Genomic DNA, 23,728 nt, shown 5'->3' with positions numbered 1-23,728 from the left:
CAGGAATGAATCAACGGACACCCGAGTTCTGCCTCTAAGCCTCCACGCACATGGGTACTTCAGGGACTGAAATCAGATCCCAGGGCAACAGGGAACCACAGGGCTCCATGTCACTGTTTCTGTTTTCCCTTTGGTTAGTAGTGCTATCGTGCAAAGGAAGGAAAGCACTAGATTTAAGAGTTGGGAAAATGGGGACTTCCCTGGTGGTCCAGTGGGTAAGACTCTGCGCTCCCAGTACAGGGGGCCCGGGTTCAATCCCTGGTTGGGGAACTAGATCCTACATGCATGCCACAACTAAGAGTCTGCATGCCACAACTAAGAGTCCACATGCCGGGATTCCCTGGTGGCGCAGTGGTTAAGAATCCGCCTGCCAATGCAGGGGGCATGGGTTTGAGCCCTGGCCCGGGAAGATCCCACATGCCACAGAGAAACTAAGCCCGTGTGTCACAACTACTGAAGCCCACATGCCTAGAGCCCGTGCTCCGCAACAAGAGAAGCCACCGCAATGAGAAGCCCGCGCACCGCAACGAAGAGTAGCCACTGCTCGCTGCAACTAGAGAAAGCCCGTGTGCAGCAACAAAGACCCAAACGCAGCCAAAAATAAATAAATAAATAAATTTATGGGAAAAAAAAAAGAGTTGGGAAAATGTATGGCCACTGGCCTAGTGGAGAAACCAGAAATGGGCAGCCGGCCCTCTGAACAATGCAATGCACAGCCTGGTGAGCAGGGCTCAGGCTGGTGTCCACCCTCCCTGCCCCTGAGGCCAATGCCTCTCTCTCTGCAGGTGACACTGCACCAGAGCTCCTGGTGGCCCTGCTGTTTGAGTCCAACAGTGAGTGCAGCAGCCCAGAGACAAATTCCTGGGAGGGGAGAAGACCCCCAGGAGGGGAGAAGGAGGGGCAAGGGCTCTATCCACGGAGTGAGTACAATCCTAACAGCCACTTCCAACACATGAGCAGTGCCCAGAGGTTGCAGCAGTGCAAGTGAAACAGGGAACTTGACCCCTCACAGCTCTCCCTGCCAGGCCTGTCAAAGGGAGGCTCAGAGAGGTGGCCTGACTCATCTCAGGTCATACAGCAAGTTCACGGCAAAAGGCCAGAATGTAAACCCAGACCTGCCACTCCCCATTATCACACCCTAACCGGCACCCAGGTTTCTCTCTCAACAAAAACAGTAACGGGCATTGGGGAGGGCCTGCTGACATCAGCTATAGACCTTGGAGATGTTCCAGTCACACCCTCCTTTATGGGCCAGATATAGGGAATCCTCAAAGCGAGGAGAGGTGAGGGCAGCAGGTCACTGGGAACGTTCACTGAGCCCACCCAAGAAGCCCCATGAGAATGGAAAGTGCTGCAGCTGCCTTGAAAACCAGTTTGGCAGCTCCCCCGAAAGTTAAACACAGTGTAGTCATAGGACCTAGCAATCCACTCTTAGGTATACATGCAAAAGAACTGAAAACATATGTTCACACAGAACCTTGTACAAGAATGTTCATAGCAGCATTATCATAATAGCCAAAAAATGGAAACAACCCAAATGTCCACCAACAGAAGAACAGATAAACAAAATGTGGTCTCTCCACAGGATGGACTATTACCCTGCCATAAAAAGGAGTAAAGTACTGATACATGCTCCAGCACGGATGAACCCTACATGCTAAGTGAAGGAAGGCCAGTCACAAAGGCCACAGACTGTATGATTCCACATACAGGGGATGTCCAGAAGAGACAAATCTCTAGAGAGAGAAGATCGATTGGTGGTTGCCAGGGGGTTGAGGAGAGGAGAACGGGAGTGACAGCTAATTCATGGGTATCAGGTTTTTTATGGGAGTGATGGAAGTGTTCTAGAATTAGATAATGGTGATGGTCCCACAAAATTGTGAAGAGATATATACAGACTGCCAACAAACACAAGAAAGAATGCTCAACATCATTAATCATTAGAGAAATACAAATCAAAACTACAATGAGATATCATCTCACACCAGTCAGAATGGCCATCATCAAAAAAATCTAGAAACAATAAATGCTGGAGAGGGTGTGGAGAAAAGGGAACACTCTTGCACTGCTGGTGGGAATGTGAATTGGTTCAGCCACTATGGAGAACAGTATGGAGGTTCCTTAAAAAACTACAAATAGAACTACCATATGACCCAGCAATCCCACTACTGGGCATATACCCTGAGAAAACCAAAATTCAAAAAGAGTCATGTACCAAAATGTTCATTGCAGCTCTATTTACAATAGCCCGGAGATGGAAACAACCTAAGTGCCCATCATCGGATGAATGGATAAAGAAGATGTGGCACATATATACAATGGAATATTACTCAGCCATAAAAAGAAACGAAATTGAGTTATTTGTAATGAGGTGGATAGACCTAGAGTCTGTCATACAGAGTGAAGTAAGTCAGAAAGAGAAAAACAAATACCGTATGCTAACACATATATGTGGAATTTAAGAAAAAAAAATGTCATGAAGAACCTAGGGGTAAGACAGGAATAAAGATGCAGACCTACTGGAGAACGGACTTGAGGATATGGGGAGGAGGAAGGGTGAGCTGTGACAGGGCGAGAGAGAGTCATGGATATATACACACTAACAAACTTAGTAAGGTAGATAGCTAGTGGGAAGCAGCCGCATGGCACAGGGATATTGGCTCTGTGCTTTGTGACAGCCTGGAGGGGTTGGATAGGGAGGGTGGGAGGGAGGGAGACGCAAGAGGGAAGACATATGGGAACATATGTATATGTATAACTGATTCACTTTGTTATAAAGCAGAAACTAACACACCATTCTAAAGCAATTATACCCCAATAAAGATGTTTAAAAAAACAAAACAAAACAACAACAAAAACCCAAACTGAATTGTATATGTTTAAATGGATTTTCTCTCGATTAAAAAAAGCAGCAGCAGCCTTAAGCCCCAGCCTGGCCACGGGACGAGCTGCCCTGGCGTCTGGCAGCCCCGGCCCCCAGCCAAGGAGCCAGAACTCTGGCAACGGGCACGTATGTCCTGTTGGCATCCAGGTCCCAGGGACCTGGACGGTGGGAAGGCGGCTACAGAGCAGGACTGAGGAAAGGACAGCATTAGGAGCATAGGAACATCCAGGGCACAGCCTCCAAGGTCAAACCTCTCATCTTAACTGAGATGTTAAATGGAGACAGCCGCACCCAGAAACACTTCACAAACTGGGCTCAGATGCAATGCTGGCCTTAAATTAACAGTGAGTGAGTCACAGGTTTTCAAGAAAGTCCCCTATCACCCTTGTCTTTCTAAGGAAGGACCCACATGGGCCAAGGGCATGACCCCACCCACAGGCCCACAGGAGGTTCAGCCGGGCAGCCTGATGAAAGGGGGTCAAAGCAGCATTCGGGGCCTGAGCTCAGTGGTCTCGGCCTCCCAGCCAATGACCGAGGTGGTGGACTGTGTGGTCGGTTCCAGGCTCACAGCCCTGGAGTAGGACTTCCCCAAGGTCTCTCCCCATAAGGGAGGATTTACGGTCTTTTGATTCAGAACTGGCCTCAGATAAAATTGGAGCCCGAGGGAGACTTGTCATTCCTCCCAGCCATGGTGGTGGGAACGGTCACCACCTGCTCCTGAAAGCCTCCCCAGCCCCCCGGAGGCTCCGCCCAGTCCCTCAGCTTCCCCCCCACCCCGCCGCCGCCAGGCCTCCACCATCGCAACGTAAGTGCAGCATCACTGCGAGCAACAGGGGGACAGCAGCTGGGGCTTCAGAGGAGGCATTATATGTGAGGACAACTGGTTTCCAGGCATTCCTTCCCACTGGGCCCAACCCTGCCAGGGCCCAGGCAGGAGGGTGTGGTCACTCATGGCCAGATTCCACCCAGGGTCTCATGTCTTAGTGGCCAAAGGGGCTTCGAGACAAAGCTCAGTCCGACTATGAAGTCGGCACGGCCCCAGGACCAGCACAGGTTGCATCCACTCCTTCATTCACTTAACCACGCGTCCTGAGTAGGCGTGCAGGCCGGGGTGCAGGCTCTGGTGCTGGTCACTGGGGTGCAGAGACGCCCCTCGCAGGGCTCTCACCCTAACATGGCAGCAGTTACCTTAATAACAAGACCGTGATAAGAGCAACCATTCATCAAACACCTACTATGTTCTAAGCTCCATGCGGGGATTTCTGTACACACTATAATACACACAGCCTTAGAGGTAACAACGATCGCCCCCACTTTACAGATTAGAAAAAGAGGCTCAGAGATGTTAAGTAACTTGCTGGGGTCACACAGTAGACAGTGGTGGAGGCAGGATTTTTAAATGGTCTGTTGGACACAGAGCTGACCCTGGTGGTCTGACCCCAGGCAGTCTCCCTACAAGTGCCCTAAGAACCTCCTTCCCGTGGTTCCCAGGGGCTGAGATGATTTTCAGGGGGGGGGGAAGAGCTAACTGCAGCCATTCCACCTTCTGCCTTGGCAGAGAAACAGCCTTGCAAAGCAGCACTGAGCCCCTCAGAGACACTGGAGTCCCAAGGACCACAGTTCAGGGGACTCAAGTACCCTTCTGGCCCCCAATTCCAGCCTGTTATGGTAGCCCGTAAAACCCAGTGGCACTTCTCTGCTGGTGCAGTAGGTCTACATGGCCCAGTCCCATTACACAGCTGAGAAGACTGAGGCCAGGAGTTGAGAAGTTCAGGCCCGAAGTTACCTAAAAACACCCCCGAGGTGTGGACGGAGGTAGAGCTGGGGGCCCCGCCCACAGCCTACCTTCATTGTGAAGGTCCCCAAGAGGCTCTGTCCACGCCTGCTGGATGACTTCCCGGCGATACACCACGTGCATCCTCCCGCTGGCCTCCGTCTCCTGCTGCCCCCGCTCCAGGGGCTCAATGAAGTAGTCAGTGCTGTCTGTGCGGATGAGGCCCGCCTGAACCAGGGGCACAGCGAGCAGAAGGAAAGAGGGGGAGAGAGAAGAGATGTGAACACACGACAGAACGGGTGAGCGTGTGCGACTGCAAACGAGTGCGACTAAACGAGTACAGACTCTTCCTCTAGGGGCTTGGGGGGCCCTGGGATGCCAGCAGGGACATGGGAGGGGGTGTCAGGGGGCCAAGCAAGGGCTCCCATGCCCATTGCAAGCAGAGCAGATCCACTTCCACTGTGTTGTACACTCACGGGGTTCCACGAAACATTTCATTTAAACAAAGGGTTCCAGTGCTTAAAATGGCAGGTCACTGTCACAGGGACTAGGTACACACACCAAAGCACCCCAAAGTGCTACCACTATCCTGCGGATTTGCCTGTATCTACAGACAGACAAGAAGGGAAAGTCCTATCAGTAAAGGTTAATTATCCCTACCTAAGGTGGGCACTGGACCCCAACTCCAGGACCAAGCGCGGTTATTTCAGATTTAAAGCATGTGCGCATACACACCAGGGAGGGCAGCTCATGTCTGCTGACGATAAATGAGCCAGGACAGTGCCCCAGGAGTGTGCGCTCTGTTTTTACTCTAATTTTTCGCCTGCATCAAAACAGACCCTTAAAAAAAAAAAAAAAACCAAGTGTTGGCCTTGGAAATGAAAACATAAAAATATAACCTTGGCCAAGCCCAGCCAACATGTTATTAGGTCCCAATGAAGGCAATATTCACAGGGGCCAATGAAACATATAACTGGATGTGTGTGAAGAGACGTGGTACAGGTCCCCTACCTACCACCCACACATCAGCTCTATAAAGCAGTAAGAGACACCCATCATGGTGCCTGGAAAACAGGAGGCAATCCTTTAAAAATATATACTTGTTGAATTCCTTCACTCATTCGACAAATACCTACGGAGTGCCTACGACATACCAGCCCTGCGCCAGACACTGGGAACGCAGCTGTGAACACAAAGCAGGGAAGGAAGGAGCCATTTTTATAAACCTTCCCCTTTGCGTAGGAGCTGCCTCTTTGTAAAGCAGCCGCTACTGTGCGCAACAAAATTCCACCAACTGTCCCACCTCAGCCTGTTCTGAGCTGGCTTCTTAGGGAACCCCCTTCAAGGCTTCCTGAGCACACAACAGCGAACTCCCAACAGCAGCCCATCTTCTTCCTGTCCCTTCCTGCTATGTCTCTCCATCAAACTGCAAACACCATGTTGGATCAAATCCAGGATGGCCTTCTGCTCCAATCAGGAGGCCAAAAAACGTTCTAGGGAAAATAGCCAGCCTTACCCGAATAAGTTTGGGGCTTCCCAAGGTAACCATTTGATCAGGTGACACTCAATTGTCTGCAAAAGTTCTGGTCTGCTTACTAAAATGACAACGTCAAACTCTATATTAAGCACACGTCCTTTCATTTAAAGCACTTTCCCTTTTTTTTACTTTTGCACCTGCCATGTGCCCAGGGCAGGGAGAAACAGATAAATAAGGCCCAGCCTTTGGCTGTGAGTTGCTCATTGTCTGCATGGAGGGGCCCACAGAGGAGCAGAGGGTATCCAAATTGTTGGGCTTGGCGCACTGGCGGATATACCTGAGGGACAGGTATCCATCAGGCTCTCGGTCGTAAGGGGCAGAAATTCAACTTGAACCCCCGTGGACCAAAGGGGAGCGTGTTGGCCCCTGGACAAACCATGGCAGGTGCAGGCACTGGAAGTGAGGGACCCAGTGCCCACGGCTCCCTCTCCACCCTCCTCATGGGCCGCTCTGCATCAGCTTCATTCTCCCGAACAAGGCTATGTTCTTAGAGGCACAGCTCTGCTCTGACACCACAGACAAGCAGGCTTTCCTTGCATAGTCTCATCTGGAACAGCCCAAGGGAGACTGTGGTTGGTCCGGCCTGAGTCACATGGTCACCCTGGGACTGGCAGTCTCCGCTCAACCTCCACGGCCAGCGGCAGGGTAATCAGTGCATCGGAAGAAGGGAGAAACCGACAGGGTAGCAAAAGAAACCTACGTGAGCTGGAAAGGGCACAGCAGGTAGGGGACCCAGGCACAGGTGTGGAAGCAGGAAGGGCAGTGTGGGGCTGGGGAGGCATTCAGGCTCGTGGGCAGAGACTGAGCCAAACCTGCATAAGTGATGGGCCTCCTACCTGCATAAGTGAGAGGCCCAAGTCGAAGGTCCTCTGCCACTGCGGACCCGCAGAGCCTGCCGAAGGAAGCTGTCTTCCAGGGTACATCGGGCTGCAGGATGGGAGGGCCCAGGGCATTCCCCCCAAAGCTACTGCAGCTCGGCTGCCAAGAGAGACTCTCTGCCAAGCCCCACGCCCATCCATCCCATCCCAACTTCTGTACCCCCGTCTGATACCCAAGGGCACTGTTGCCACCCCTCCAAAGCCCCCCTGGACCAAGCAAAGCAAGAGACCCTCACAGCACAAGTCAGACAACCTGTGCTTCATCCAGGCCAAACTCACACAGACCCAGGCTCACTGAGGGCTATAGTTGCTCTGTTTCTCTCTGCCCATCACAGCTCTGCAAACAGCCCGGCAGAGGAGAATTCTCCAGACCAGGGGGCAGGAGACTCCATCCAGCTACCGCCCCCCGCCCCCGACACTGGGTCACTTGATCACAGCCTCCCCCGTTCTGGGACTTGGTTAACCCACTACACAGGAGGATTCTTCAGAATCTGGCATTCCCTGCCACATCACCCACTGGGTCCCTGTGGCCGCCAGACCTCAGTGCCTCATATGAGGGACGCAGGTTCCAGAATGATGCGCACAGCACAGGGCTGGGCTGCAAGGTACTACCTTCCAGCCCACGCCTCCCTTTCAAGATGGCCATGCCTGCCCCAGTCTGAGGCTTCAATACCCTGACAACATCCCCAGTCAGGAGACCTCTGACATTTGCTTGGATGCCTCCAGTGACAGGGAGCTCCCCCGCTCAAGATATAACCTGTTCTGGGTGGGGACACTCGTAATGGCTTACTGAGTTGAAACACACTTCTCTACATTCTGCCCTTTATGAACAGTCTTATTGCCACTGCTATTAATAACAGTACCTGCCACTTATATTTACACATCTTAATTCATCTTTACGACAACCCTATGAGATAGGCACTAATATTAGACTCATCTCGGGCTTCCCTGGTGGCGCAGTGGTTGAGAGTCCGCCTGCCGATGCAGGGGACACGGGTTCGTGCCCCGGTCCGGGAAGATCCCACATGCTGCGGATCGGCTGGGCCCGTGAGCCATGGCCGCTGGGCCTGCGCGTCCGGAGCCTGTGCTCCGCAACGGGAGAGGCCACAACAGTGAGAGGCCCGCGTACCGCAAAAAAAAAAAAAAAAAAAAAAAATTAGACTCATCTCATGGATGAGGAAACAGAGGTTCAGAATGGTTAAGTAACTTGCCCAGAGTCACCCAGCAAGTAAGGGACAGCACTAGAACAACAGCCCAGCTCTGTGTGGCTGTTTGACCTAGGCTCTATTACCTCAGGCCGCTCGGGCCCTGCTCCTGCCCTGGGGGCCCACTTGGAGCATTCTTTCATAGTCCCGACTGCAAGTCCCTGGGCCTCTGGTCTGGCCTTGCAGAGCAAGCAGGATATTCATTTCCCACCTCTGGACGAAAACATTCGATGGAAGCCAGTCCACCTGCCACCACTGACGTGAGGATGAGGAGAAACTTCAGCACACAGCCTTAGGGGGAGCAGACCCCTCCCGCCGCCTGGTGACCACCCTCCATGCACACACCAGCCCTCCCCTACCAGCCATGGAAGCCCCGGGATTCCTGGGACTGGACTAGCCCCCATACCCTCAGCCCTCTCCCCAGGGAAGAGTTAAAGGAACCCCTATTTTTCCACCCAGTGAACTGTTTAGGGCAAAGACCCAAGCCCTGTCATATGCAAGGGCTAGGAAGTAAGTTTCAAACCTCTTTGTAACTGCAGATCCCACCAGCCCCACCTCCACCCCACCCCCTCACTGACATCCAGATCAGAACCTCCCTAGTGATCACCCTCATCTATTTAGGGCATCATGTCCAGGCCTTGGCAGTTCTGGGCCACGTCTGGGCTCCCTCTTGGCCTCTGAGACCCTCCTCCTGGAGAAGGGATGGCAAGGCAGGCCCGGCCACCAGATCAGGAGGCGGCCTGGGCCAGTTCCTCCCCGCGGCCCTCCGTTTCCCCGTCTGCACCAGGAGAGGTTTGGCCCGCGCTCCCCTCCAGCGCTGCCCTGGCCAGGAAACCAGGCATCGCTCAGGGCAGACAGCCTGGCAACGGGAACCTTCTGGCTCTCTGCCTCCTCACCAAATTACTCCCGTCTCTCAATTTATGAGATGTTTATATTTCCGACAAGTGGTGGCTAATTTTAAGCACTAAAATCAAATCAAATTTCTGTATAAGAAATCAAGAAAGGGGGAGAAACTAAGTTCTGGTGGAATGGAAAATAAATGTCAGCTGTATCTGTTTTCACCCGTAAGTTATTCTTCTGGAAACAGTAGATAAGTAGGAAATATATTCCAGAAAGATCCTTCGTGCAATAAAAATGACAACAAATAGCTGTTTATATCCAATTGAGCCACATACTATATAGGCCTTCGGGCAATTTCTCCAAATGGAAACCCACCAGAGGGCAAGCCTGGCCCGCTCAGCCCTGCTCTAGACCCGTTAATACGGCTGCTCCTGAGGACTCTTTCCTGGAAGCTGTGTGGCTGAGGGAGGGGCCTGTTTGAATTTTCCAACACGGCTGTGACACTGTTCTGGTTGCAAAGGTGACAGCTTCTTCTGCGTCTTCATCCAGAGGCCCTCAGGCCGTGCTAGCTAAGGTCTTCCAGTCCAGCTTCCCCTCAGGAAAAAAACCCCAAACCCAGAGTGTAATTCCAGACACCTGAAGGAGACGGGTGACGACAGCGTAGGTGACTTGCTGCCTTAGAAATCACCTGTGTCCTGCCATGGGTCATAACTGAAGAGCTCAGTTGGTTACCAACAGCTGTCTATCATCAGGGTGAGGTCCCAAATATTTCAGCAGATAACTGAAGTCATACTATTTTGAAATTCGTATGTATGTGGGAATGTGTATATATAAACATGTTTATTCTAAAACTGCATGTACTTGCACGTAAACTGGGAGGCACAGGTAAAACGAGCCAACAAACAGATTTCCAGGGAGGCCAGAGCTCGAGACCCCAAAGGACACCTCGGACAGTGCACAAGTCCAGACTTGGACAAGGACAGGGGTCCATCTGTGCTGAGTCAGGTGCAGAGACAACGAGCAAGGACCCAGCCCGGGTCTGGGAAAGGGGAATCCCGAGCCCCCTTGCTGCCCCCTCAGATTGGCCAACCTTTGTCAAATGCCCAGAAGGAGGGCCCATTTCGAGATGGCGGCTGCAGTGGAGCCAGCTGAGGTGTGGGCCAGGTCTCCCCTTCCTCCTCCTTCCGAGGCCGGCCTATGTGGGGCTCCCCAGCAGGGAAAGAAGCAGAGCAGGCCACCCCCAACCCTACCATCCTGCCACCTCCCAAGGAGAGTGCATTCTCGGGCCTGAACTTGTTCTGGAAATTCCATTACGAGGGTTTGACTGCCAGCTGTGCTGTCTCAGGTTCTAGGCTTCCAGCAAATTCAGATTGAAACTGTTCCACTGGAGGAAACAAAAGTAAACCCAGCAAGTGGAGGCTGGGTGATGCACACCCTGGGAATGGCATGAGAATCAGAAGTGGCTTCCACCAGGCTCGCCCCCAACAGAGCCACCTACTTCTATCCCCAGCCACTGCCAGCCAGGCTGCCTCCGAGATCACATCACCTGCTGCAACCTCAGAAACCTTGACTGCGGGTGTCTCCTTCTCTCCCCGCACCATCCTGCTCACCTAACTCTAGCACGCTGGCTCCAGCTACAACTAAACTTCATCAAGACCTCCAACACATGGCCCCACCACTCCACCACTGTCAATCCCCCCTCCAAGTCCTCACTTCTCCTCTCACCACCTTGGACTTCTCCATCCAGACACATAATCGTTCTTGTGCAAACACCCATAACTCTCTCCTGCCTTTCCCTCCATCCTGCTCTCCCAGAGAAGCCTCTGCCCTGGTTCAACCCAAGCCGCCACCCACTCCACGTCTGCACACTGATGGAGAAAACGCACACGGTGCCCACTGGTCTCCCTTGGAATCAGTGTCCAGAGCTCTCATGTGAGCACGATGCAGGCAGGGGACTCTGCAGCACTGCCCTGTTACACCTGTGTTCCCCTTTTCCCATTGGCTTGGACATCTAACACTGGTCCCACCCCCACCCTCTCCTGTTTTCAAGGAGAAAACAGACACCAGTCAGGCAGGGCTCTCCCACCACCACATGAGCTCCCATAGCCGTGCCCTGTGCTCAGGACCACCCCCTTCTCACCGCCTCAAGACTTAACTCCTGCAATTAGCATCCCTCTTTCTGGCATCACCAGGCCCTCCCTCTCTCCTGATTCAGTCCCGTTGACATGTATTGATAAGCGCACTTGAGGATCTCCCATATGTGAAATTCCCTCCCAGCCCTGTCCAGCTACTGCCAGGGCCTCTGCTTCCCTCCACAGCAGAAAGAGTTGTCCACACTCACCGCCTGCACCTCCATGCCTCGCCTCTATCCACACCACAGGGGCTTCTAGAACCACCACTTCCTGGAAACTGCTCTCATCACAGTCACCTGTGACCTCATGTGGCCAGAGCCAGAAATCACTTCTTTGTCCTGGTCTCACTCAGCTCCTCCAGCCACACACACATGCTCCCTGGGGATTTCTCCTGATCCTATGGGGATTATGTATTTGCAGGTAACTCCAAAATTACATTCTCAGCTCTGACCCCTCCCGAAATTCCATGTAAGACTGTACAACAGTCTCCCTGATAGAGACCCTGGGCTTCCGCTGGGCACCGCAAACTTTAAAGCAGACCTACTCCTCCTCCCCATGCCTCCCCCATCTCAGCAAATGACACTATCTTTTCCCCAGTTACTCAAGCCAAAAACCAAGGGGAGGGGTGGGCCCAGGGATTAGGATTTTTTCAAGTCCTTCCACCTCCCCAGTGGTTCTGTTAAGTCAATTCAACTGAAAGACACACCCAACATAACCTGCAGGGACCAGACCCTCTGTGGGATCATCCTGGGCCACTGCCTCTGATTCACGATGAACGTGAGGTGGCCAGTGCCACCCCACACGCCCCCATAGCCTGAGACCATCGTTCCCTCTCTCAGTAGGTCTTTACGAAGCATCTACTGCGTGCTGGGCTTGGGGGTGGGGGTGGGGTGCAAAAAGATATGAAACCAGCCTCTGCTCTCCTAGTGAGGGACTTGCGTCTAATATAGGTAAAGAACTCTCACCGCTCACTAAGAAGAAGACAACCCAATTTAAAAATGGGGAAAGAACCTAAGTAAACATTTCTCCAGGGAAGATATACAAATGGCCAATAAGCACATGAAAAGGTGCTCAACATCATTAGTCATTAGGGAAATGCAAATCAAAACCACAATGAGATACCCCTCATACCCACAAGGATGGCTAGAATCAAAAAGTCAGACACTAACAAGTGTTGACAGGGATGTGGAGAAATTGGAACCCTCATACATTGCTGGTGGGAATGTAAAACGATGCAGCTACTTAGGAAAACAGTCTGGCAGTTCCACAAAATATTAAACAGAGTTTCCATATGAGCCAGCAATTCCACTTGGTATAAACTCAAGAGAAATGAAAACATAAGTCTACATAAAAACCTTTACACAAATGTTCACTGCAGCATTACTTACAGCAGCCAAGAAGTGGAAACAACCCAAATGCCCATCGGCAGATGAATGGATAAACAAAACGTGGTGTATCCCTATAATGGAATGTTACTTAGCCATAAAAAAGTAAGAAATGCTGAAAAATACTACAACATAGGTGAATCTTGAAAACATTATGCTAAGTGAAAGAAGCCGGTCACAAAAGGCCACATATTATACAATTCCATTCATTTGAAACTCTAGAATAGGGCAATCTACAGAGACAGAAGATAGATTAGTGGTTGCCGCGGGCCGGAGTAATGGATCCCAGCTGGGGGTGGCGAGAGGGGGTGGAGAGTGGGGGCGGCGATAGCTAAAGGACACAGAGCTTCTTTCTGAGATAGTGAAAATGTTCTAAAATTGAACATGGTGATAATTACACAATTCTGGGCATATAATAAAAATCCACTGAATCGTACACTCTAAATGGGTGACTTACATGGTACGTGAATCTCAATAAAGCCATTAGATGACACACACAGGGAGATAAGCACGGAGATGACACATATGCACAGGAACAAGAGACACACGTGCACCCAGATGACACACAAAGGGATGACACACAAACAGACGACACACAGGCACTCAGACGACACACATGCATGAGGTGCACAGGCTGCCCGCTACCATGGAAGCGTGAGTCAGCACGGCTGGGATGAAAGCCTGCGGACGCTGAGATTCCACATAATTCAAACCTGATGTGGAAGCCCCAAGCCACAGGAGCTCTGCTGGAGGCTGGGCTGCCAAGGCCTGGGCCCAAGCCAAGGGGAGTCTGAAAGCTGATTCACGCCGAGCTGCAGCCTTGGGGACAGGCAGGAGGAAGGAGCCCTCGGAGGATGGAGCCGAGAACCGCCAGGTTTGTCCTCAAAGGGCAACGCACACCCCACACGGGCGGGCGCAGCAGAAATCCCAGAAGGCCCTGAGGCTCAGATGAAGCACCGGAAGACGAGAGCCTCCACCAGCTGGAGGCAGTTACCCTGGATGAATGCTTGCTGTCTCCGCCCACTTCCCAGGGTCATGACCTCTGCAGGCCTCACACCCTGGGAGGTACTGGGTGAAAGGCTACTGGGGCCTTGGTGGGCCCAGCCCATTTGTAGCAAAGATCCTTCTCCCCTGCATCCTTAAGGGAAAAAGTCCTTACCAAGAAAAGACTGATTCACAGGAATTGTAAATGTGAGACAGAACATGGGCAAACCAAAGGCTGGTGGAAATGCACCACCTGGGTGTGAACTTGTAGGCGATTTCCTTCTCTTTAAACATTTAGGTGTTTTCTAACTTTTCTATGATTCCCCTATCTGAAAAGGAAACCTGATTCCGCACAGCATGTCTGCCTGCTACAATGAGCAAGAAAAAATTGTATAACAATGACTTTAAAACAAAGTTTAAAAGAAGGAAACAAACCCAATGTAACCCTCCTTTTCTGTCATCCAACCTCCCTGCAAAGTGATGCAGCAGCTACACTTGGGAGTGAGATACCTGGGGCTCTGTCCCAGCCTGGACCCTTCCCAGCTGGGTGACACTCTCCAAGCCTCAGTTTCCATGCCTGAAACGAAATGAAATGATGTAATGAACGGGACATGCCCCCTGCTGAGGCCTGGCCCACAGCAGGTGTGTGGCCTTTTCCTTTCTCTCCTTCCTCGGACTGGCTCCCCTGGTCCCCCAACTTTTCCGTCAAACACAAAGTAGACTTTTCCAGGAGGCTACAGCAGTGGGTCTTACCCCTAGATGTCCATTAGGGTCACCTGGGGAATCTGCAGACCGACTGACGCCCAGGCCACACCCCAGACAAATGAATCACATCTAGGGAGATGGGGCAGTGGTGGGGCGGTGGGTGGGTGGGGGAGCGGCAAGCATCAGCAGTGTCTCAAAGCTGCCCAGGTGATTCTCACGTGCACCCAGGGCTAGGAACCCCTGGTCTCAATTCTAGAAGCTCCCAAATGGTGTAATGGTACTAAATGGAACGTTTAAGTGATCATCTATGTTTCACAAACAGCAGTATCAGCATCAGGTGTCCGACCAGAATCAGTCGGTCATAATACAGGAAGTGGGCAAGAAATACAGACAGGGGACAAGAGGACACTCAGTATACACCCGGACCAAGGGGGGGCGGGGGCGGGGAAGGGGAGTCCAGACAGGCCGGGTGACTGCACCCCTCTTACACTGTGCGCATCTCCCCGGGCTGAGCACGACCAAGGATCACCTGGACGACACGTGAGTTGTGCCTTAGGTGCTATCTTAGAACCTAGCCACCGCCTGCCCTTAAGGTGCCACTTCACTGCGAGTGAAGCGTAATTCGCCAAAATTGCCCTGAGCTGGGTGGGTCCGAGAGGTGGGGAGGGAGGCTGTGATCTACTGGGCGGCCAGTGGCCAGTCAATGTTGTCACAGCCCTCCCAGCTGGGAGCCCACAGTGCAGAGAGTGAGGACATTAACAGCGACGTCTCTACGTTGCTCCTGCTGCTGCAGGCGGCGACCGAGTCTGTCCTCTGGCTCTGCGGGGAACAGGGCTGCTTAGATCTTCCTGCAGCTCTGCTTCAGGCTTGGCAAATGTTCTTACAGGAAGGGTGCTTGCTTTTCATGACACCCCTCCCTGCCCAGTGGCAGGGGTCCTGGCCCAGCGGCAGGGCGGGGCCTCACATGCAGGTGCTCAGAGAGTCCCCCTGTGCCGCAAGCCCCCACCCTGGAGCCCAGCCAGAGTCAAGGGCAGACCTTGCCAGGCTGGCAGCCACCATTAATTTCCATCCCCTACGCCCAGGAGCCAAGTGGCTCTGAGGCTTCCCCCCTCAGTCACCACCACGGACGGCCCACCAAGCTTGGGCTGGGAGCTCCACCTGGCTCCCTGCTTGGCCCAAAGTCCTGGCAGCAGCGGAGGCTTCAAGACAAGGAGACAGGAAGCAGCCCTCAAACGCCAGGAGGCGGTGTAGCTGCCAGGCCCTGAGCTGGGGAATGGTTCCCCGCCTCTAGGCCTGAACCCTACAGCTCAGAAGCAAGCCAGAGGACAGTGGGGTGGCTCCAGGAAAGGGTGCGGCCGGTCCTACCTGCAGTGGAGGGCTGGCCCCCAGCAGGTCACTTGTCCCAGCCAGGGCTCCCCTCTGATCCATCCTGACATCAGTCTGCCCCCAGGGGCCCCTGCAGAGGCAGGTGAGCACAGGAGAATGGAAAGATGAGTGGACCTAGACGCCTGAACTCCTGTGCCGGGCCCAGGTCTAACCCCACATGGGGGTCCTGACAACACATACCCCTCCAGGCATCGCCGCCCTCCTCTGCACAGTGGGGACAAGCGGACAAAATCACATTAGCTGGAAAGCCACACCTGTGCACGCGGGCCTCCATGCCTGTGCCCTGCGGAGAGCTCTGCGGGATGCCCTTCCAGCCCAGCTCACATGTCACCCCATCACCGCCCCCTCCTCCACGTCCCCAGTGGTTCTGGCGGGTGCTCTATCCCGCCCACATATGTCTGTCTGTCCCTCTTCCAGATGCGAGCTTCTCCACAAGAGGACAAGTACTGATCCACAACACAGGACCAACTTCGGAACAAGGCACCTTCGGCCAACATCCTCAGGTCCAATCCTCCAGAATGAACCCCCTTGGGCATACCATCCTTAATGAGAGTCCTCTCCCACAAAACACGCTGTGGCTTAGGGGACAGCCTCGGGACTGTGAATTATGAGGTGAGAAAATATAAGCACTCAACAAGGCCTCTTTGGGCTGGAGGAGCTAATTCAGAGTGTGGGCTCCTGCCAACCTCAAGGGGCGGAAATTAACTTCTGCTGTGGGGCGGGGTGGCCTGGGGGGACGAATGTTTTCTGGACAGATCAAAGGTATAAATATTTGGCTGGCTTAAAAGCAAAAACTGCCAAAGGGCTTCAAGCAAAGCGTTGGGAACAGGGTTTGCATTCAGACCGACCAGGTCCTAACAAACACTCCCACATTCAGAGGTTTCTCTAAAAGGGCCTGATCTACTGCCCCCTCAGCCATGTTATGGAAAGAAGAAGAAAAGGAGAGTGCAGGGTTTTAATGTTCCACGTCAAGTGATGTGTGCATAACGGCAACCCACTGCCCTGCAAAATTCTGAAAATGGATAAAACAGCGGCAATGGCGACTTGGAGCTGAGATGCACCAGAAGGTTTCGTTTGAGCTTCAAATCCTGCTCACTGGGAGGCTGGCATTTGTTTTCTCTGAACGGGTTTCCCAGTCTTCAGGAGGACAACGCCACGCAGAAGTTGAGCTGTCCACCCTTGCAGGGGGAGCCTCGCAAACACCTCCACTCGGCACCCAGGCCCAAGGACTCCCAGGACACCCCCCACGAGGCAACTGATGGACCAATCCCTTCAGTGTTTGCGCTCTGAAGTCGTTGCCATGGCCACCGAGGCCCTGGCCATTACCGGGTTTAGGACCTCGAGGAACGATTCCCGTCTACTAACTCAGGAGAAGCTGTGTGGGATTGTGGGGGGAGCACGGGACTGGGAGTCAGGGACCTGGACCCCATTGGCCCTGACAGTCGCCCACTGCATGACCCTGGGTGACTCTTTTCCCTTCCCTGAGCCTCAGCTTCCTTGTCTGGAAAAGTGAGAAGGGGACCGAGAGGCCCCCAAAGCCTCTTCCGGTCATAGCTGAGTTAGGGTGAACTTTGGCAGTGACGCTGAGCTGAGATTCACTGCCGGAGGTGTTCATAACAGGAGGGTTATTTGTGCTGATACGGAGCTCCCTGGAGCTGCCAGGGGTGAGGCAGCCTACACATATTACTGCTACTGTTCTTCTTATTGTTGTTCTTGTTGTTTCTAAGGCTTTATAGGCAGGAAAAGGCCCACATGCTGAAAACAGAAGGCCGGGCCTGGCGGATGATTTGGGAACTTTCCACTGCAGGGTCCGGGGAATGCGGAAATTCCCCAGGTCCTCACCAAAAGCCCAGCCCTGGGCCTGGACCGCACTGAGGCTGGAAGGCAGGTGGAAGGCAAGCACAGCCCCCACCCCACTCACCAGCCCACGGAGCAGCCCAGAGGCCACCCTCCCTCCAGCCAGCCCGAAGATGCCAGGGAAGTAAAATAAAACCAGCCCCTAGACCAGCCCTCCCTGGAATGGGAGGCCGGCTCTGCACGGAAGGAGCGGCAGTGAGGTGATGTCTGGCTTCTATTCCATATCATAAATAAGTTATTAACCCAGAGCAGACAGCAAGGCACAGCCGTGGGGAAGCTAGGGAAGTGAAACTGCAAGATCAGACCGCCTCGAAGACTGGAAAACCACCCAGGATCCAGACCCTGGGCCACTCAGACAGAGGACCTGCTGGGATGGGGCCTTCTGGGAAGCAAGAGCACTAGAATGGGCGTCCAGGGGTCTGGAAACAAACCCACTGTGGAACCTGCCTCAGTTTCTATGTTTATTCCAAGAGATCAACAATAATAACAGCAAATGCTACCACTCATTGTTCTGGACACTGTGGCAGCACTTGTAAGTGCCTGATTTCTAATCAACAAAACTACAAGGTAGGAACACCCACTTTACAGATACAGAAACTGAGGCTCAGAGAGGTCGAGCCACTTGCCTAGGTATGGGAGAACGATTGCAAAGATGGCTGCAACAATGCCTCCTGTCTCTGCTCCCATGCCTCTTTGGAATGAGGTAGGGTCCATTCCTCCACTCTTGGAAAATCTAGTCTGGCCTTGTGGCTTGCTTTGACCAATAGAAGCAACATTATGCAACTTCCAAGACTAGAAGATCTTCCTTACGAGATCTTGCAGCTTCCACTTTTACCCTCTTGGAATGCTACCCTGAGACTGCCGTGAAAGAAGCTGGTCTTACCTACTGGAGGATGTGAGGCCACAGACAGGAGAACTGAGGCTGCCTAGCCAACAGCCAGCACCAATGCTGGATGTGTGAATGAGGTCAGCCTGGACCTTCCAGCCTCACCAACTGTCCAGGCAGCAACTGGCAGAGGAATCACCCAGCCAACCAACAGAATTGTGGAAAGAATATGCCGTTGTTTTAAGTTCAGCAGTTTTAGGCTGGTCTGTTTCACAGCTGTGGATAACTGATACAGTCACTCAGTTTCCCCACACTGCCTATCTCCCCAGGAAAACCTGTGCTCCCGCCTCCTGGGATTTGGTTGCGGTCAAGTCACCGCATGTTGACTGCTGCCCATGCCTGCAGCCCCCAGACCACAGCCCCACAAGCAAGAAGTGACCACGGGGGACATACTCTATGAAGTGTAAGAAGGGCTGTAGGCCACTTTCTACCTAAAGACCCACAGTCACCCTGATGTGGCAGGTCAGAAGCTCCCTTTTTCTCTAAAAAGACAATTTCTTGTTTTCGTTATAGAAACATAAATTCTACAAAGGACTGAGGGCTTCTCAGGGAACTGTGTTACCTGAATAGCAAACGTGATGAAGCAGGTTGCACCCTCGCAGAGGATGCGAGCTCTGGAGACAGAAACTCGCCAGTAAAGGGCACACTGAGGGCAGGAAAGCAAACAGTCTCGCCTCACCCACTGGCTCAGGCCCACGGGGCATGGGTGCCTGGAGCACACACTGGGACACACTCGGGGGCAGCGTGCACAGCTGACCTGCTGGGCTTGCCGGGCGTGCAGGAGGCCAAGTGGCACTGCGAGTGCCATGTGTCATCCATCGCTGGCCTAGGAGCAGACAGACAGCCACAGAGAGGAGGACAGGCCCGCTGTCCCTCCCCATCTGACAGAGGTGAGAAGATGCCAACGTGAGCTTTATGCCGCCTCTGAAAGGGAGCCCGCCACGTTCCCTCTCCCGGTCCGTCAGCTCACTCAACATCCACTGAGGGCCTGCCCTGTGGCAGGTGCCGGGGTCATAGAGACACACAGGTGACTAAGCTCAGACCCTGCCCTTTGAGAGCCCAATGGGAATGTTCCAGAGGAAGAATGTAGACGGGAGTGAAAAGCAAGTTGCAGCCTGAGAAAAAAATGAACAAGCCTGGAGGAGGTTGGGAGGAATGGGCTCTGCCTGCCCAGCTAAAGGCCCAGAGACCCCTCTGGGGTTGTAAAGCAGAAAACTGGGGTACTCTTGACTTCCTCTCCTCTTCTCTCCTGCTCCCATCCCCTCAGACCCGGCGGACTCAACCAATAAATCCACACCATTTAATAGCGACAGCTGAAGCATATCGGGTACTGCGCTAATAAAGCCCTTTGCACACATGACAGCTCTTATGAAGTGACTAATATTATCCCCACTTTGCAGATGAGGAAACTGAAGCACAGAGAGGCTTAGTAATTGCCCAAGGCCACACGGCATGAAAAAGCCAAGGCTGGGATTTCAACCCAGGCAGTCTGGTTGCAGGGGTTGCAGTCTGGTTGCAGTCTGGTCTCATCCCCTGCACTGCTCACTGGCAAGCTGAGGCCTCCAGCTAAGAGCCCTGCTGCATTGGGCCCACACGCTGTCTTAAAAAATAGAACACTTTGCTTAAAAATCCGTATTTCTGATTTCTCTCTTAAAATTCTCAAATGTGATACCAGATCGGCACTCCCTTTAAACAGGAATTTGCCGCTCTCCCACCTCTCCCCTAGTACCTGGCCCTCTTCCCTTGCGCTAATCCCTGCTCCTAGAGGCAGCTGAAGTCCCGACCTCCTGTGTACCGCGAACCCAGCCCTGTGCTAGGCATGCAGAGAAATGCAAACATTTAAGACAGTTCCTGACTTCTGGAAACTGGGTGGCCAAGATGGGGGATGCCTCAAGCAGAGGGAAGGGAAGGCACCGTGGGAGGTGTGAACAGCATGAGCAAAGGCATGGGCTCCAAAGTGAGGTGCAAACACACCAGGCTGGCTGGGGAGGGGGAGGGTCTGCAGGGCAGGATCCACCATCGGGGCTGGAGAGGCAGGTGGAGCAAGGCGACGAGCTCTGCACCAATGCGGGGCCAGACGTCCCCCGCCCCTCCCAGGGTTGTTGGCACAGATGTGTAGGGGCAGGCAGCCCGCAGGCCACGATGTGTGGGGACAGGCCTGCCGGGCAGTTGGGTGAGGGCACCTCTGAAACTCCAGGCCTCACACTCCACATCCCAGGGCAGGCACAGACAGCAAGGCAGAGCTGGGTGCTTGCCAAGGAGCTGCCAGGAAAGCCCACTCACTCCCTAGACGTCATGGAGCAACCTCGGGGCAAGGACAGATATTGGCACAAAGACACCGAGGAGCCCCAGGCAAATCTGCTACAGTAGGACTGCGCCAGCATGCAGCTGGAAAGATTAGCATCTTCCCCAAATACTAAAGTGACTCCTGCTTACAAACCCATGGCTCCCTATGGCCACAGGGGCAAATCTAAGTCCACAGTGAGGCAGAGTTTCTCCAAACTACATTTTCATCGCCCCCCTTTCCAGTGGAGAGCAGCTGAGATGACTCACCATTTCCTGAATCCTGCAAAGACGTAGGATTTCCTTCCCTGCGAATGCCTAAAATTCCTAGCTCTTGGCTTTAAAAGCTCCTATTGATGCTTTTATACCCAGGCCAAATGTCCCCTCCGCTGGGAAGCCTTCCCTGAGCACCTCTCCTTCTCAGTACTCACCTCTAGGCCACCTACCAAGTGCATTACACTTCCCTGCATTCCTACACAACACTGACGTTTAGTGTGATCAGTCTTGTTTCATGCTGTCTACTGTGCATATCGGCCTTCTTTAAACCATGGGTTCTGGAGCACAGGGAGAGAGGGGTGAGTTTCAACCCTGCATCCCCAGGAGCCAGTCAAGGGCCTGGCTGGGGGAAGGTGCCTACAGATTGTTAACAGAATGCTCCACTTGGCACCTCTCAGTACCCTCCTGCCCTGGAAGGCATGTGGGGTTATTACAGACCAGTCGTAATACACTCCCGCGCACTGAGCAAGCACCATTCTGCAGAGAAAGCTGCCACAGCAGAGGGGAGGCAGGGCCTGGCCAACCCGGGAACCAGAGGTGGCCTCGGGCTCACATCAGAGCACTGATAATCTACGTACTGTTGCAGTACAAGGGACTCCAACAATACTTTCAGTACTTCTCACCATTAATGATAGCTGTAATTACTGTAGTAATTACTATAAGAAAGTAATAAATATTACTATTAATAATCCCCATTTTTTAAGGCCCCACCATATACCAGACCCTTCACTTTTTTACATTTTCTTATTTAATCCTCTGAACAGCCCTATAGACGATTGTTCTCCTCTCCTCCTTACAGATGAGGAATCCCAAGCACAGAGAGATTTAGAAACTTATTCAAGGTCACACAGCTAGTCTGTACTAGAGTAGAGAGACTCCACAATTTCTGCCACCCTAGACTGTTTCCTAATTATGACTAAAAATGCCTGTCACGGGGCTTTCTATGGGCCAGGCCCTACGGGTAACAGCTGTACTGAAACATAATTCATGTACCGTACAATTCACCCATTTGAAGTGCAGAATGTCTGTATATGTATATGTATAATTGATTCACTTTGCTGTACACCTGAAACACAACATTGTAAATCAACTCTACTCCAATAAAAAAAATTTCTTTTTTAAATTAAAAAAAAAAAGAAAGTGCAGAATGTAATGGCTTTTCGTCTCTGCATAAAGCTGTACAACCACCACCGCAATCATCTTTAGGACGTTTCCTCACCCCACAGAGAAACCCTGGGCCATTTCAACTGTCAGTCCCAACACACACGCCCTCCACCTGGCATCTTAATACCATTTTAAAGACAAAAGGACTGAGGCTCAGAGAACTGCTGGGACTTGCACACCGTTGGGCAGAGGATAGGAAGCAGAGCTGGGACGCAGCCTCCCCTGCCCTCTCCCCATACCGCCTGCCAGGAGTCTACTCTGTAACCCGCTAAAAATGCACGTTCTGCAGAGGGTGGAAAACAGAACCAGATGGTGACAAATCTTACACGTGCGGCTGCTTCCACGCCAGGCCCCTGACTCACAGAGGCACTGAGGGCAAAGAGGGGGGGACGTGATGCCTCCCAGCCCCCGTGACCCCAGTGCAGGGGCAGCGAGGCCCAGGAGCCCCAGAGACAGAGGCAGAAGCTGGGCAAGTGGCCTTCAGGAGGCTGGCAGCCTGGGCTCCTGATGGTATGCAGGGGTCCCACTCTGCTGATCTCATTCCTGCACCCCACAACCCCTCCAGGACCCACAAAGTAGTGGCCCCCCCACCCAGGCCTCTATGTGCCTCTCAGGACTTCAGAACCACAACTGCTAGCAGAGAGTCTGTTCTGCACCTGGCCCCAGCCAGGGGACCTGAGATGACCCAGGCCCTCCCTGCCCACAGGACCTGAGGTTTTGGGTCACAGGAGCATTGGGGGGACTGCCACGTTGATTGGCCAGGATCCCCAAGGGAGGCTCTGAAGAGTAGACCAGCAGGCTGCCACTGCTGCCCGGGCGCATTCCCAATCTGGGACCCCAGTGTCTGACAGCTGCCCCCAACCCCAGAGGAAACACTGCAGGTACGACTGGGCCTCCCCACATCGCCTATTTCCTTCCCCCAAACACCCACAAGCCTGCTCTGGGTCAGCAGTTCTCTCTGCTGGCCAAGGGCCTGGCACTTTCTTTCACGCTTATAATGTCTGCACAATTTTGAGCCAATGCCACCTCCTCCAGGAGCCCTCCCTGATCCCCTAACCAAAACAAACGGGTCCTCCTGCTGCTGACTCACACAGGATTGTAATCTGTCTGCTTTTATGTCTGGTTTCCCATTATCCTCCAGACTCATCTGGGGCAGGGGTCCTGGCTTCCTCATTCCTGGTCCCCCGCCTCCGACCCCCTCCCCGACTATGACACACCAGGCCTTCCAGCAGAGCAGGTGGGAAGTGAGATAAAGTGCCCATTCCTCAGTGTCAGGCATGAATTAACCGCCGTGCACAGAACCCGCCCAGTGTCTGTCCCGGTGCCCGTGGTGACTGACTCTGTGGGACGGCAGGAGACGTGGAAGAGATAATGGTCACTGCTCCCACTGCAGGTTCCAGCTGAAAAGGAGGATCGAGTCATCAGTTTAGACACAGCACTTCTCACCAGAGCAGCTAAAGTCCAAACGGCTGCAAGTCTGTCCACACAGAGGAGGGTTTGTTCCGACCGTCTTCCAACTGGAAGGTCTGCTAAGCCATGAGGGCCAAGCTCA

General features: G+C 53.1%; 1 protein-coding gene across 1 annotated transcript in view; it reads right to left on the bottom strand.

The window, feature by feature from the left end:
- ADAMTS14 (ADAM metallopeptidase with thrombospondin type 1 motif 14) overlaps positions 1–23,728 on the bottom strand; it is a 129,645-nt gene that overhangs the window by 60,966 nt on the left and 44,951 nt on the right. The window contains exon 9 of the mRNA XM_060126946.1: positions 4,730–4,886. Coding sequence (XP_059982929.1) covers positions 4,730–4,886 — 157 coding nt within the window. The remainder of the gene's footprint in view (positions 1–4,729; positions 4,887–23,728) is intronic.

The sequence above is a fragment of the Lagenorhynchus albirostris genome, chromosome 16 (assembly GCF_949774975.1).
Source record: "Lagenorhynchus albirostris chromosome 16, mLagAlb1.1, whole genome shotgun sequence".
In the NCBI taxonomy this organism is placed as follows: Eukaryota; Metazoa; Chordata; class Mammalia; order Artiodactyla; family Delphinidae; genus Lagenorhynchus; species Lagenorhynchus albirostris.
This window is presented reverse-complemented; position numbering and strand designations above follow the sequence as displayed.